We start from the raw sequence: 16025 nt of genomic DNA, 5'->3' as shown, positions 1-16025 counted from the left end.
ACCCAGCGGATGGACCTGAGCCTCCGCAACCTGGCCCTCCTGCCAGCAAAGCCTTCAGTGTCGGGCCGCTCTGTGCTCCCACGGGACAGGTCTTCCACGCGGAGCCCAACCCCGCAGGGCTCCTCAGTCCCCAGCTCCCCACCTGTCCCCCACAGAGGCCCCCCGGCCCTCCCCATGCCCCTGACCATGCGCACCTTAATGAACGTGTCGATCTCCGTCCGCCTGCGCTTGGCCAGCGCCTCGGTCTCCACCTGGCAGACGGAGCACACGTACAGATGGTTCACGGCAGGGCCGCCCCCGAATCTGCGCCCGGAGGAAGGGCAGAGAGAGAGAGAGAGAGCGAGAGCGAGCGAGCGCACCCTGAAGGGAGAGTCTCAGAACATACCAGAGAACCAGGACTGCCCTCTACCTGGCAGCTTTCTCCTGCTCCCGGGGCGCTCCCTGATGTCTCCCTGGCCCAGCCGCGGAGCAGCCCTGAGCGCCCTGGTCAACAGACCATGGCCGGTTGACTTTCCTGTCGCCCTCAGACTGGCAGGGGGACCTGAGTGTCAGCAGGCCCACGGAGCCCGGTGGCCACTTGCCCCAGGGCGGGCGTGTCGCAGAGCTATGTTTACAGGCTGAAGGGCAGACTAACAATCTTGCTTTCCCTCTTGGCTACCAGGCAGGAGCTGCTGAGGCCCGTGGCCCACCTGGCCAGACCCTGGGGACAATGTCAGAGGGAGGCAGAAGCTGGTCCCTCTGCAGGCAGGAGAGCGGATTCCCACAGGATATGGGGACACACTTCCCTGTGGCACCCTGACCCACCTGCCTCCCTCCAGGCTGAGTTTTTGCACCCGACCTGCCAGCGGTTGGCAAAGCCTGTCTGGGGGGCGGCCGGGGGCTCACCTCCTGCCTGCCCATCTGCACGGTGACCCGGGCCCAGGCGTCCGCAATGGGAGAGCCCCGTTCTGGCCCTGAGGGACTTGAACCTGGAAGCCCAGGCCACCCGAGCCGGGCGGCTGGAGCCAGTGCCCCGGGGTCTCTCCGTGAGAGGGACCCGCGGGCCACGCAGGAGCCGGTCTCCCTCCCTCCCAACAGTCAGGGTCTGACAGGCGCCCCCAAGCGTCTTCCCCGCGGGCTTGTGCAAGGGAGGCTGACGGCTGCTTCTGGGCAGCGTGGGCCCACGGTGGCCTTTGTTCCCCGGGCCCCCCCCCCGTTGCACCGGCAGCGCCCTACCTGTTGTACAGGTGCTCCCACACGTTCTGGGGCAGGATCACCACCAGGTCGTCGATGTAGTGGTACTTGTGTGGCGGGATGCCTGTGGAGGAGGCGCAGGGAGGGAGTGCCGGGGGCTCGGCCGGCTGCCCCCCGCACCCCCCACGCCCCGGTCCCGGAGGAGGCCCCCTCACCTCCGTGGGAGCAGAGGAACGTGTGATTGGTGATGGGCCCAGGCTCGGCAAACGTGTTGAACTTGTTGAGCCATTCCCGGGACACGTAGAACCGCAGCAGGCTGGGCTCCCGCATGGCAGCCAGGGACACGACCTGCTGCCGCTCCCGCACCGCCTCCTCGCTGCTCTTCCTGCCGCAGGGCCGGGGCAGGGGGGCGGCAGGGTCGTTCCGGGGTGGTGCAGGGTGGGCAGAACAGGGGTGGGGCGGGGTGGGCAGAGCAGGGGCGGATAAGGGTAGAGCAGGGATGGTGCAGGGGTGGGGTAGGGTTACGGCAGGGGTGGAGCAGGTGTGGGGGCAGGTGTGGGGCAGGGGTGGAAGGGGTGGGGCAGGGGAATTAGGAGCAGCTGTGTCTGGGCTCCCTGCCAGGGGTGTGTCCGCAGCCACCAACCACTGCCCTCCCCACCCCCAAACCCCGTAGCAGGCCGGCAGCCTCTCAGAGGCCCCACTGCCCTGGCCCGAGTGCTGGCCACGATGGCTCCATGGGAGCACCACGGAAGACCCAAACTCAACTTCTTGGGTTCCCTGCTTTCCCCACGGCCAGAAGGTTCTTTCTTACAACCTGACACCCTCACTGCCTAGAGCCTAGAACCTTCCAGGTTCCACCTCCCTCCAAAAGCACCTGGAGCAAAGCCCCAGAGCACAGGGGCTGGCCATCCCAGGCTCACAGGCCACCCATCTGTCCTTGAGCTGGACCACGCCCCACTGTGACAGCTGCCAGGGGACCTACCGGTAGAAGAGCACATAGGCCTCAGCGTTCTGCACCACCGTCTCGTGGACCTCGGTGACATACTGGTCGTCAAATTCGTACCACTGCCCGTTGATCACATTCTGGCAGTAGGCGATGTAGTGGCCACCTAGTGGCGGGAGGGGCAGGCTGGTCACAGACACCCTGGGGGACAGGGACAGGGGTGATGTGGGGAGGGGAGGGGGCTGACTCACTGCCTGCTGTGCCATGGTGGCAGATGACCGAGAGGAGGTCGTAGGTTGTGATCTGGGACTTGCACTCCTTAGCAAGGAACGGACGCAGGTCAAGTCCCTCGAGGGGGAAGGTGACGTGGCTGCTGATCTTGAACGAGTACATGACCTCGTGCCGGAAGCGCTTCAGGTGGATGCACAGGATCTGGAAGGCAGGGAGGAGGCGGCGGTCACTCCAGGCAGGGATGCCCTGAGCCCTGTGACCAGGAGGGGGCTTGGGGCCGGGCTCTGGGACACCCACTGGCCACTGTTTGACCCACTCAGGGCTCGCCCTCCAGGCGAACACAAGAAACCGAACGCCAAGAGCCTTCCAGAGGCCCAGGCTGGCTGAGGGCTCCCGCCTACTGAGCGCCTGGACACACGGAAGAGCTCCACATGGGAGCCGAGTTGGCCCGTGGCCTGTCCCCTGACCAAGGCACACGAGACGGCAGGGCCATGGAGACAGCGCGGGCAGCCAAAACAGTCCCCGAGGGCAGCACTGGTCCGTGAAAGAAGCTGACCGTCAGAACCCTGACCACAGTTTTTTTCCACGCGGGCTTCCAGAACCTGCCTCCCGGGCCACACTCCTCTGTGCTCTGGCCACACGGCCCTTCCTGGGCTTGGCCAAGCCCACTCCTGCCTCCACACTCTGCCCACCTGCTCCTTCCCAGCTCTCCCTCCACAAGGCTGACGCCAGCCCCCGTGCTCAGGGCTCACGTGACCCTCTTCCTCAGAAAGGCCTTCCCCAGCGCAGACAGCGTGGTGGCCCTGTCCCTCCCCACACACCAGCCCTCCTCCAGGTGGCACCCTCTGCCCCACACCTGCAGAGCATGGGGGAGCTGACAGAGGGTCCCAGCAGTTCTCTCGGACAGAGCAGCAGACACCCCCCTGTCCCAGGCCTCTTCAGCTCAGGCTCCCTGGGATACAGGGTGACCCACTGCGCCACCGCACGTCAGTCAGCAGCAGAGAGAGCAGGCGGGAGGCTTCTCCACTCACCTCAGGCAGCCGCAAGACTTTACAGTACTTCACCCCATTCCGCAACCTGGCAGGGAGGAACAGGGGAGAAGCAGTGAGTGTCCCGGTGTGGGGACAGAGGGGCCCAGTGAGCACCCTCCCCCCGCGGTCACTTCTGTGAGGTCTGGATCAAACTCTCTGAAGGAACCGGGGAAGCACGTGGGACACAGACAGACCGAGGGGTCAGAACGGGAATTTGGGGAGAAAGCCCAGAGCACACACACTTACTTTTTACACCGTTCACAGCTGTACATGTTGTCACCTAGGGCAGGAAATGCAGACAACGGTGAGTGGCGACAGGACGTGGGAGCCGAGGTGGACCTAACAATCTATACTTACGGGACACAACCCGATACGCCGCCTGCAAGAGACTCGCTTCAGCTCTCAGGGCACACGGGCTGAGAGAGAGGGACGAAAGACACTCCCAGCGGACAGAAACCAACAGAGCAGAGGTGCGTCTACCGACATCACATACAACAGATTTTCCGTCAAAATCGGCCAAAGAGACAAAGAGGGTCACTGTACAGTGGCAAAGGGTGATATGCAGCCAACGCCACAGCACCTAGATATTTCAAAAGAACATTAACCCAACAAGTAAATTGTAAATGGAAGGGAGAAAGAGTCAGCAGGACAATAATACTTAACACTTTAATATCCTACTTTCAACACTGGGCAGATCATCCAGGCAGAAAATGACTAAGGGAACTAGACCTGAATGACTACAGGCCAAAAAGACCTAACAGACATATACAGAACATTCCATCCAACAGCACCGGAATGCACATTCTCAAGTGCCCACAGAACATTCTCCAGGATAGCTCCAGGAGCTGGGCCACAAAGCAAGCCTTAATGAATTTGGGAAGATGAGTGTATTTCCAACCACAGCGGTATAAAACTAGAAACAATGAGCAGGAAGATAACTAAAAAATTCACAAACAACACACACGTCAACAACCGACAAGTCGAAGAAAAAAATCAAAAGGGAACTCAGGACGTATCTCAAGACAAATGACAATGAAACCACAATGTACTAGCATATATGGGGTGCAGCAAAAGCAGTTGTAAGAGGGAATTTCATAGCAATAAATTACACTAAGAAAAAAGATCTCAAATGAACAACCAGACTATACCTCAGGGAATTAGACAATGAAAGACAAACTCAGGACCAACTTGGCAGGAGGCAGGAAATGAGAGAGATTACAGCAGACGTAAGTGAAAGTGAGATGAAGAAAAGAACAGGAGGGCGCCTGGGTGGCTCAGTGGGTTAAGCCGCTGCCTTCGGCTCAGGTCATGATCCCAGTGTCCTGGGATCGAGTCCCACATCGGGCTCCTTGCTCTGCGGGGAACCTGCTTCTCCCTCTGACTCTGCCTGCCACTCTGTCTGCCTGTGCTCGCTGTCTCTCTCTCTGACAAATAAATAAATAAAATCTTTAAAAAAAAAAAAAAGAAAAGAACAGGAAAATAATCAGTGAAACTAAGAGTTGATTTTCAGAAAAGATAAAATTGAAAAACTTTTAGTTAGGTTAGCAGAGAGAGAAAGAGAGAAGACAAGTAAATTGTAAATGGAAGAGGACTCTTGGAACTGACGCCACAGAAACACAAAGGATCATAAAAGGCACGACAGAGTAAACTGTACACGAACAAGCTGGACAGCCTAGAAGAAATGGGAACATCCCTAGAAACATACAACCTGCCAAGATTGAATCACGAAGACAGAAAAGATCTGAATAGACCAATCATGAGGAAGGAGATGGAAACAGTAATAAAAAACAAACATAAAACTGCCCAATAAATAAAAGTCCAGGACCAGATGGTTTTGCTGGTGAATTTTATCAAACATTTAAAAAAAGAATTAACACTAATCCTTCTCAAACATTTCCAAAAAACTGAGCCGGGGCGGGGGGGTACTCTCAAACTCACTTTAGGAGGCCAGTAGCACTCTGATATCATAGTGAGATAAGCACATGATAAGAAAAGAAAATGACCGGCCGATATCCCTGATGAATATAGATGGAAACTTCTCGGTAATATTCTAGCAAACCAAATTCAACATTGTATTAAAAGGATCACACACCATGTTTAAATGGAATTTGAATGTGGAAGGTAGGTATGGTTTATCATACACAAATCAATATACATGATACTCTACATTCATTGAGTAAAGGATAAAAATCAAATGATCCTCTCAACAGAGAAAAATCACTTGACAGATTTCAACACCCTTTCATGATAAGAGCTCTCAACAAATTGGGTGTAGAGGGAACATACCTCAACATAACAGAGGCCATCTAAGACAAGTCCACAGCTAATAACATCCTCAACGGTGAAAAGCTAGAAGTTTTTCCCCGGAAATCGGGCACAACAGAAGGGTGCTGCCTCTTACCACACCTACTCAACCCAGTATTAGAAGTCTTAGCCAGAGCAATTAGGCAAGAAAAAGAAATAAAAGACATCCGAATAGGAAAAGAGAACGTAGGAAACCTAAGATTCCACAAAAAAACTGTTAGGACGAATCCATGACAGAAAATACAGTCCAAGGTTCCTGGCTCAGAGCCCCTGAAGTCCTTGTACTTTCCTAAGTACTAAGAGCACTGGGAGCATCATTTGTTCTGGCATTTGCTCTCTGACCCTGCTTCCTGCCACAGGATTCCTAAGTCCCCTGGAATTTCCTAGGTAATGATGGCGACTTTTGTTCTAATGAGGTGACTCTGGGGCACCTGGGTGGCTCAGTCAGTTAAGCCTCTGACTCTTGGTTTCGGCTCAGGTCGTGATCTTAGGGTCATGAGATCGAGCCCCACATTGGGCTCTGTGCTCAGCATGGAGTCTGCTTGAGATTCTCTTCCTCTCCCTCTGTTTGTCCCCCTACTCACATGTATACTCACTCTCTCTCCCTCTAACATAAAAAAAATAAATAAATAAAATCTTTAAAAAAATAAATAACAAGATGACTCTGGATGGTTCCAGAATCAGGGCTGGTCACCAGAAAGACCAAGCCATGATTAGAAGTTGGGAAATTTCAGCCACACTGGTGTTCTACAGAGAGGAGTTCATAACTGATCACACGTACGCAAGGAAGCCTCCATAAAATCCCAATGGCATGGGGTTGGGAGTCCTTCAGAGCTGGTGGATGCATGGAGACCAAGGGAAAGTAGGAGTTCAGAGGCTGTGGAAACTCCATACCCCTTCTCACATACCCTGCCCTGTGCATCTCTTCCACCTGGCTGTTCCTAAGCTACAGCCTTTTACAATAAACCAGTCACCTAGTAAGTAAGGGCTCTAGCAAATTTATCCAACCCAAGAAGGAGGGGTTGGAACCTTTGATCTATAGCCGGTCAGTCAGCACAGATGACAAGCAGGACTTGTGATGGGCTCTTGGGGAGGGGAAGTCTTATAGGACTGAGTCCTTGACCTGTGGGATCTGATGCTGTCTCCAGGTAGCAGTACCACAACTGAGTTGAATTCTCAGTACCCAGCAGGTGTCACATAGCTGCTTGGTATGGGAAAACCACCACACATCTGGCACCAGGAGTCAGGGTGATGGGACAAGGACAGAGCTGTTCCTACATAAAGACCAAACTAAGTGAGAAGATCCCGCATTCATGGGTGAGAACGACAAATACTGTCCACCCAAAGCCATCTGTAGAGTCCATGTAATCCCTGCCAGAAGTCCAGTGACACTGTCCACGGAAGTAGAAAATAATCCTAAAATTCATACGGAACTACAAAAGATCCCAAACGGCCAAAATAATCCTGAGCAAGAACAAAGCTGGAGACACCACATTTCCTGACTGCAAACTACGCTACAAAACGACAGTCATTAGCACAGTATGGTACTGGCAAAGCAACAGACACACAGACCAAGGAACAGAATTGAGAGCCCAGAAATAAACCCGTGAGTCTCTATGGGCAACCGCTATTTGACGAGGGAGCCAAGAATATTCAACGGGAGGGAAAGAGAGTCATTCAGTAAACGGTGTTGAGAACACTGGACATTCACAGGCAGAGGAATGAAACCGGACCCTTGTCTCATACCCTGAAATGGATTAAAGGCTTAAACAGAAGACCCGAAACCATACAAGTCTAGAAGAAAACATAGGAAAATGCTCTTTGACATTGGTCTTGGCAACGCAGTTGTGGATAGAACACCAAAAGCAACAAGACCAAAAATAAACCAGTGGGAGCACATCAAGCTAAAAAGTTCTGAACAAAAGAAACAATTTGCAAAATAAAGCAGCAACCTACAGAACAGGAAAAAATATTGAGAAACCATGTGTCAGATAAAGAGTTAATATTCAGAATATGTAACGAATTCATTCAATTCAAGAGCAAAACAAACAGGGGCGCCTGGGTGGCTCAGTGGGTTAAGCCACTGCCTTCGGCTCAGGTCATGATCTCAGGGTCCTGGGATCGAGTCCCGCATCGGGCTCTCTGCTCGGCAGGGAGCCTGCTTCCCTCTGTCTCTCTCTGCCTGCCTCTCCATCTACTTGTGATTTCTGTCAAATAAATAAATAAAAACCTTTATAAAAAAAAAAAAAAGAGCAAAACAAACAACCCCCCCCAGATAATCCGTTCAAAAAGTGGCAGAGGACCTGGAGAGACATTTTCCCAAAGACAAACAGATGGCCAACACGTACATGAAAAGATGCTCAACAAAACTCATCACCAGGGACATGCAAATTGGAACTGCGACGAAATACTACCCCACACCTGTTTTAGAATAGCTATAATTAAAAATTTTTTTTTTAAATGAGGTAACAGGTGTTGGCAAGGATGTGGAGAACAGGGAACTTGTGCACTACTAGTGGGAATGGAAATTGGCACGCCATCAAGGAACACAGCATGGAAGTTCCTCAAAAAATTAAAAATAGGGGGCGCCTGGGTGGCTCAGTTGGTGAAGCATCTGCCTTCGGCTCAGGTCATGATCCCAAGGTCCTGAGATCCAGCCCCGCATCGGGCTCGCTGCTCAGCCAGAAGCCTGTTTCTCCCTCTCCACTCCCACTGCTTGAGTTCCTTCACTCGCTGTCTCTTTCTCTCTGTCCAATAAATAAATAGAATCTTAAAAAAAAAAAAAATGAAAAATAGGACAGCCGTATGCTCCAGCAATCCCACTGCTGGGTATGTATCCCAAGGAGATGAAAGCAGTCTAGAAGAGACAGGTGCACAGCCATGCTGGTTGCAGCAATATTCACAATAGCCAAAAGGCAGACGCAACCCATGTGTCCACTAGAGATGAATGGATAGATAACACGTGGTCTATCAGTGGAATACGACACAGCTTTAAAAAAGGAGAGTGCTGCCTGGGTGGCTCAGTCAGTTAAGCGTCTGCCTTCATCTCAGGTCATGATCGCAGGGTCCTGGGATCGAATCCCACATGGGCTCCCTGCTCAGTGGGGAGCCTGCTTCTCCTTCTCCCTCTCCCTGCTGCTCCCCCTGCTTGTCAAATAAATAAATAAAAATTTAAAAAGAAGTAGTAGTAGTAATAGTAGTAGTAGTAGTAGTAGAAAAATTAGTAGTAGTGGTGGTAGTAATAATAGTAGTAGTAGAAGGAGGAGGAGGAGGAGATTCCTGGCATCTGGGTGGCACAGTCGGTTAAGCATCTCCCTTCGACTCAGCTCATGATCCCAGAGTCCCAGGATCAAGCCCCACGTTGGGCTCCCTGCTCAGAGGGGAGTCTGCTTGTCCCTCTCCCTTTGCTCCTCCCCCGGCTTGTGCTCTCTCTCTCTCTTGCTCATTCACTCTCTGTCAAATAAATAAATAAAATCTTTTTATTTTTTATTTTTTATTTTATTTTTTTTTTAAAGATTTTATTTATTTATTTGACAGAGAGAAATCACAAGTAGATGGAGAGGCAGGCAGAGAGAGAGAGAGAGAGAGGGAAGCAGGCTCCCTGCTGAGCAGAGAGCCCGATGCGGGACTCGATCCCAGGACCCTGAGATCATGACCTGAGCCGAAGGCAGCGGCCTAACCCACTGAGCCACCCAGGCGCCCCAAATAAAATCTTTTTAAAAAGGAAGGAGATCCTGACACCTGCTACAACACGGATGAACCCAGAGGATGTCACGTTGAGTGAAATAGGCCGGTCACAAAAAGACAAACACCATATGAGCTGACTTAGATGAGGTCCTGAGAGCTGTTAAGTTCAGAGACAGGAAGTACAAGGATGGGCGCCAGCGGCGGGGGAGGGGAGAACAGAGAGTTGCTGTCTTGGGGTAGAGAGTGTCCATTTTGCAGAATGAGAAAGTTCTGGAGAGGGACTGTACTACAGCGTGAACATAGTCAACACTACTGAACTTTACACCTCAAAATGGTTAAGATGGTGCATTTTAGGTCATGTATATTTTGCCACAATTAATTTTAATTTTCAGAAGAGCTTTCCCAAAGGTTTGTTAACCTGCCAACCACGCGACAGAAAAATGGGAGAAGGACAGGATTGGGAAATTTCAAAATAGGAAATAAAAAATAGTCAAACCACTTACAAAAACTGCCCCAAACTATTGGTAACCGAGGAAATGCAAAATTAAAGCACGTATTGTTTCTGCCCAACAAACTGGTAAGCAGAAGCAAGAGAGGCAAAGCCCTAAGAGCGCTCTAGGCAGTGGGGCTGGGAGGACACGCAGGCCCCGGCCCGGCCTGACTGATGGGGGCCTGTGGGGTGGGGCGGAGGGATGTGGAAAGGCGGAGGTGGGTGTCACTGACAGTGAGTTCCAGAAAGCAGCCGCGAGCTCACCCAGCAACCCCCTCCCCGGCCGAGCCCACTCCACTCACCCTTCAGCTCATCGGCGGCAAAGAAAGCAGCAAGGCAGTCCTCCAGGGTGATGACCGGCCCCCAAAACCAGCTGGGGGTACAGGATACCACAAACCTAGGGAGACAGAATGGGGGTGGTGGGGTGCCGCCAGGGCCCAGGCAAGACTAAGACCTGGTCACTTGGGGCCCAGGGATGCATCTTGGCCGGGTGGGTGGGATGAACACCTGGGACCAGCAGCCCAGTGGCCCCGGGAGAGGGACACCACCTCCCCCCGAGCCTCGTCTTCCCACCTGTGAAGGGACCTTGGTCACACTGGCCCGTCCTCCAGGTAGATGGGACCCTGACATCACGTACTTGTAAAGAGGGCCTCGTGGCACACAGTGGGGGCTCCCGAGAGCTGCCCACTGCTCCCCCCACTGGGCCAGGCCCCTCTCCAGCTGCCGCCCTCCCTTCTAGCTGCCGCCTGCTGACTCCCTGTCCTTACCTGCCTTCAGACCCAACCCAGGCCATCCCAGGGTGGCTGAGGAAGTCCCCACTGCCCCCTCAGGAAACAGCTGCACATCCAGCTGTGGGTGCCTTCCAAATGCCTGAACTTGGCCCTGCAAATGCCTGAACTTTGCTGTTCACGGTCTGTTGCCTGCCAGGTCCAGGGCAGTCTCGGGTCTGCCGAAGGCGGGAAGGTGGGAAGACAGGTGTACCTCCGGATATACTCCACGATGAAGGCGAGCCAGCCCTGGGCGGCATAGCTGTCCCCACAGGCGCCCGGCTTGGCCGGCACGTTCTGGTAGATGGCCGAGTGCAGCTTGGCCAGGTCCTCCTTGCCAGGAATGGGCAATGACAGGTCCTGGAACGTCTCCACTGTGGTGGAGACCTGTGGGGTTGAAGGTCAGCCTGGGTTTCCACCTTCCGGGGCTCCGCCCTGCCCAGACCAAGCAGAATCTGCAGCCTGAACCCCAGCCACCCGATGGCAGGTAGAGGACAGAGTGTCTGCTCCCCGTCCCCTGGACCCTGGCACCAGGCAACCAGAGCCCTCCCCCTTCCAGAAAGGCAGGGGCCATCAGGTGGAGAAGCCCCGAGGGGGGACCACCAGGCCCCTGAAGGCTGGGCCCTGGCTCTCCACTCCCAGGGCTCACCCGGTCACAGGTGAGGCACTGCACGAGGCTGAGGATGGAGCCGTTGAAGATGTCGGAGATGACGCTGCGGTAGGGCTGCTCCTTCCGCCTGCGGCTGCCGGCGCTCAACACCTGGGCTGGGGGCATAGCACGGGACTAGGCCCAGCCCCACCAGCCTGTCTGGGGCAAGGGGCAGCACTGGGGCTTGCTGGGCCGGGACTCGGGGTCCTGTGTGCGTCACGTGGTGGGATAGGCAGTTCCCTCCCAGGGCCTCGGTCATGTCAGTAAGAGGGGCAACCCCCGCACCCCTATGGCATTAGAGGGGGGCTGGGAGGCGCCGCTGCTCAGACACCCCGCATGCCCAGCCCCAGCTGCACGTGTGGGTGCCCCGCAGACCCCCTCTCTGCCCAGTCCTGCCAACCTTTTTTGAGCACGTACGAGGGCCCCATCCTCACGGGGCTCGAGCGGGGAGGGCTGCCGGCCAGCTTGGCGTGGCCCTCGTGGTGGTGCGCGGGGCTGCAGGGGCGGGACGAGCTGTGCATGTGGGCCTCGTTGTCTGGCTCTGAGGGCAGAGAGGGGGCCGCTGCTGGGCTGCGGTGGGGGGCACGTCGGCTCCACAGCCCGGCCAGGAAGAGGACCCACTGGCATCTTCCAGGGCCCGAGGCCCACTATATGTCCTCTGCCCTCTGCCCACCCCGGCCCCCAACCCAACCTGCAGGACACCTGTCCTCCAGTGTCATGGGGGTGCGGGGCGGCCCCTCTTACTGACATGACAGGGCAGGCTGAGCCACACCCCGGGTCGGAGCGGGTCCGGCCTGCTACAGGCGTGCAGGAGACGCTGGACCGAGTGGCTGTCTGGCACCTGGGGTCCGGCAGGGGCTGGAGGAGCCCGGCGACGGCGGCTGGGCCTCCGACGGCTGGTCGTCAAGGGCGGCCATGGCCGTGTCCACGTCGGCGTCCTCGTCCACCTGCTCGGAGGTGGCGCGCTGCTGGCCCCAGGAGAACTTGCGGTCCTTCATGCGCTCCTTCTCGGAGATGGCGCGGCCCGCTTCGTCGGGGATCAGCAGCTCCGCCTCGGCCTGCGAGCTGGCCCCGCCGCGAACCTGCCCGTCACCCTCACCCCGGTCACTGCTCGAGTCGCAGGACAGGAACTCGTCCTCTGACGGGCTCCGGTCACCCTCCCGCTTCTCATCCGTATCGCTCGAGTCTGAGTCCTGTGCCTCGGCCAGCACCGTCGCAGCCGCCACCTCCGGTTCCTTGAGCTCCTCGTGGAGCTGGTCCATCAAGCAGCGCAGGAACTCCTGGGTGTCCTGGAAGCAGCGGCTGCATCAACAGGGCTTTCCAGGGCGGAGGACCCTGCTGCCAGCGCCCCGCTGCTTCTGGGGGCGGGGACAGCAGCGGATCCATCTCTCGGGCCCTCACAACGCCCGCTAGAGACCTACGGAGCGGCCCTAACAGCCTCTGTGGCAGTTCCATCCATCCCCGTCCTAAGGCGGACACAGCAGCCCGAGCCTCCCCTCCCACCACACGGCCGCGAGGTGGCCGAGCCGCACCCCCCGCCCCCCAGCAGGTCCGTGGGACGCCCCAGCTCCTGCCGCCAGCTCAGTGCGGGAGAGCGGAGGGGTCACTTTCAGCCTCGAAAGTCACCTCGCTCCCCACAGGAGGGGACTCCAGGGACGGCAGGGAGCCTGTGGAAGCAGGAAGGGGCCCCCTAAGACGCCGGTGCACGTGAGGGCTCAGCTGACTCTTGTGGGGGTGACGCCAGCCGCCCGCACCTCCAGCTGTCCTCTGGGTCTCCCCGCCCTCCCCGTCCGCCCACCAGGCCCCTCAGGCACCCCCTTCCCTTGCCACTGCGGCCTGGGGTAGGGCACAGGCTCCGGAGGCCGGATGGCCCCTCCCAGAGATGTGGGCACGACGTGTCTAAGCCGCCCCTTCAGGCTGGCTGGGCGTCGAGTCACAGCTTTGATTCTGGCCTCTGACCAGGTCACCCAACTGACCAGAGAGCCCGGGCAGCGCGGCTCCCTGACCACGGGGCCCAGCCGAGCGCCGGAGCCCCAGGTGCTGCAGGAGGCCCGAACACAGTGGTGGCGGCTGGTCTCCAACAGCCGGGGGGGCCAGGTGCCATGCTGGGCCACGGGGTTCAACGACATGCCCCTCATGGCGCCTGGCATCGGCAGCAGTGCCCCCGACCCCCACTGGCCGACACGGTGCCAAGCCCCCCCAGCCCTCCGTCACGGGCATGAAGACAAGGGCCTCTTCCTCTCGGTCCTGGGAGACGGAAGGGAGGCTCTGGGTGGATTTCCTCAGCAAAGTGCTGAACGTGAAGATCAGAGTAATTAGAGTAATTAACCACTAGCTTATCCTGCATAAGGGAGTAGAGAGGATTCGTGGGTCCTGTGTCAGAGGCCTAGAAGTTTCTTTTAAGAAACAGGCCCCAGTACACCATCTACTTTTCTCTCTGGTTCTTCCTTTTAACACAGGTATGTGTTTGTTGCTAAAATCTGTGGTCAGTCCGTGGTCATTAACAGAGGCCCACAGCCGCGCCCATGTTTCAGACTCAGGAATGTTCCCTGTGCTATATCTAAGAACCAGAGACAAGGATGCTTCTGGAGTCCAGGTGGGTGTTTAGCAGCAGCCCTGCTCCTTAGGGCCCTCATAGAGAGCCTGGGCCATGGTTCAGCTCTGCCTGAGTCCTGCCCTGCCACTCTGTGCTGTGTGACCCGAGCAAGCTGTAGAACCTCTCTGAGCCTTAGCCCCTTACCTCTAACATGGGGGTGACGACAGAGCCCACCTCAGAGGGCTCTGTGAGGATAAACAGAGCTGTCCTTGTGGGGCGCGGAGGGACAGCTTAATGAACAGTGGATGGTGAACCGTGATTATGGAGGACATTATCACTGCCCGGGAAGAGCGGCGTTCGGGCAGCACTGGACTCCTCACTCGGGCGTTATCTAATCGACGGTGTGAGCCCAGAACACCCAGCAACCTCCGCCCGGGAAGGGATGGCAGGGAGCGTGCTGGGGGCCGAGGGAGAGGGCGGAAGGCATTCCTCACCTGACCGCGGCTCTGCCCCTGGCCCCCATGTCGGGGACACAGGAACGGCCCAGACAGGTCCAGCTCCTCCCACAAGCCCAGCAGTGAAACCCCAGGTTGTGTGGCAGTCTGAGGCAGGGCACTGGACCCCGTGAACGAGCTGCTCGTCCTGGGACTGGGGCATACATGGGCTTGCACTCTGCTTCGTTTGGGCCCCATGGGTTTAGACGGCAGAAAGAATCACTGATTTCCAAAGGGTTCCCTAGACTTACAAAAACTTGTAATCAAATGTTTCCTTTAACAAAAGTGAAATTCTGCCTGACTCTACAGTCAGACTGCCTGAGGTCAAATCTCCAGCCTTGTGGCCGGGCAAATGACTTCTTAAGCAGGAGGCTACTGTGTCCTCACAGACACGAAGGGCTCAGGCAGTGAGGGGTCCCGCCCCACCACCCCAAGCTGCACTGCTATTTCCCATGCCGATCTCGGCTTCGGAGCCAGGCCTGCTAACAGCCCCAGGTGTCCCCCGCGCAGCTCCGATGGCTTACCTGCTGTGCATAGCCTCGGAACATCGGGTTGACTAACTTGATCCCGTGAGACAGGCCGGTGGGAACCACGTAGCTTGGGCTGTAGGAAGACCAGACCCGTTAGCGCAGGTGGCCCACTCGGAGCGTCCTAACCCCATCAGGGTTGCTAAGGCAGGTGGCCTGGGGCGACGGATCAGACCCAGTGAGGGGTCCGCTGCAACTCTGGGAGGCACTGACTCAGCCTGGAGCCCCTGCCGGTTCGCACATCCCCGGAGTCACAAGGTACCAGCTACCAGGCAAAGACTCATGATTGGTTTGGGCTCATTTCCCACCCATCTGGGACAAGCCTACTTGAAAACTGTTTCCTTTCTGAAATACTTCTTGCGGTTTTTTCCTAATTTCAAAAGCATTACGTGTTCATTACTGAAAAGTCTAAAATTTCAGAAAAGCCCAGCAGAGAAACATCACCACTAATAGCACCACCCAGAGATGACTGCCATCATCATTTCCAGACTTTTCCAGGAAAACACACACACAGAAAATAAACCTAGCAGAATTCTGAAAGAACGGGAGTTATATTGCATCACACTGTTTTATAATCTGCTTTTACACTCGGCATATTTCTATGAACTCATTTTAAGTTATTCCTAATTTTCCTGAGGAAACAGGTCTAACCCAAACTTCTGGTCTGCAAATTCATTTCACACTGACCTAAGCCCCTCCAGGGTCGTCAACAGCCACTGCCTGTGAGAGTCTCTCCCGCACGCATGGTGGCAGGTAGGACTGGGACTAGTCATGGCACGTGTCTGGGCCTCGGCACACAGGTCAGGGAAGTGGCTACAGGCTCGGGGCAATGCCACTTTCAAATTCAAGCTCCTTGAGCAAGACACATAAACTCTCTCCAAGCCTCAGTTTCCCCAGTTTGTAAAACGAGGTTGCCGCGCGGGTCACCCAGGTGACAAGCACGCAGTGAGGGGCTGAAGGCACAGGGAGTGCTTGGTTGAGGGGCAGAGAGAGAAATCCCGGGCCCCGGGCGCCTGCCCAAGGTCAGGGGCTCAGTCACTCACCGTCTCCTGTGCCAGACCTCAGAGACCAGCTTCTGGTAACTTTTGCACAGCGCTGGCTTCTTGTCTGTGCGCACCAGGCCTCCGCACTCCAAGAAGAACTGGGTCAGTGGAGGGCTAGGGGCAGGGAGCGTGGCATTGGTTAGAAAGAGC

At 56.0% G+C, this 16025-nt stretch overlaps 1 protein-coding gene across 18 annotated transcripts in view; it reads right to left on the bottom strand.

The window, feature by feature from the left end:
- Nucleotides 1-16025, bottom strand: part of USP20 (ubiquitin specific peptidase 20) — a 43615-nt gene that overhangs the window by 3797 nt on the left and 23793 nt on the right. For 6 of the 18 annotated variants that reach the window (XR_014302056.1, XR_014302057.1, XR_014302062.1 and 3 more), the window contains exons 9-22: nucleotides 15876-15989; nucleotides 14830-14908; nucleotides 12117-12564; nucleotides 11676-11816; nucleotides 11276-11391; nucleotides 10841-11013; nucleotides 10162-10256; nucleotides 3625-3658; nucleotides 3379-3424; nucleotides 2368-2548; nucleotides 2156-2282; nucleotides 1389-1558; nucleotides 1216-1297; nucleotides 195-360 (exon numbers count right to left, since the gene is read on the bottom strand). Coding sequence is in view for 6 of the 18 variants with exons in the window: in XM_082695981.1 (XP_082552107.1) it covers nucleotides 195-360; nucleotides 1216-1297; nucleotides 1389-1558; nucleotides 2156-2282; nucleotides 2368-2548; nucleotides 3379-3424; nucleotides 3625-3658; nucleotides 10162-10256; nucleotides 10841-11013; nucleotides 11276-11391; nucleotides 11676-11816; nucleotides 12117-12564; nucleotides 14830-14908; nucleotides 15876-15989 (1972 nt within the window). In the remaining 12 variants the exon portion in view is untranslated. Of the gene's footprint in view, nucleotides 1-194; nucleotides 361-1215; nucleotides 1559-2155; nucleotides 2283-2367; nucleotides 2549-3378; nucleotides 3425-3624; nucleotides 3659-10161; nucleotides 10257-10840; nucleotides 11014-11275; nucleotides 11392-11675; nucleotides 11817-12116; nucleotides 12565-14829; nucleotides 14909-15875; nucleotides 15990-16025 lie in introns of all 18 variants that reach the window. The other 12 variants (XR_014302058.1, XR_014302063.1, XR_014302066.1 and 9 more) reach the window with 3 other exon arrangements.

The sequence above is a fragment of the Mustela nivalis genome (assembly GCF_964662115.1).
Source record: "Mustela nivalis genome assembly, chromosome: 13".
Classification (NCBI taxonomy): domain Eukaryota; kingdom Metazoa; phylum Chordata; class Mammalia; order Carnivora; family Mustelidae; genus Mustela; species Mustela nivalis.
The sequence above is the reverse complement of the archived record's forward strand: the minus strand, read 5'-3'. Positions and strand labels throughout refer to the sequence as shown.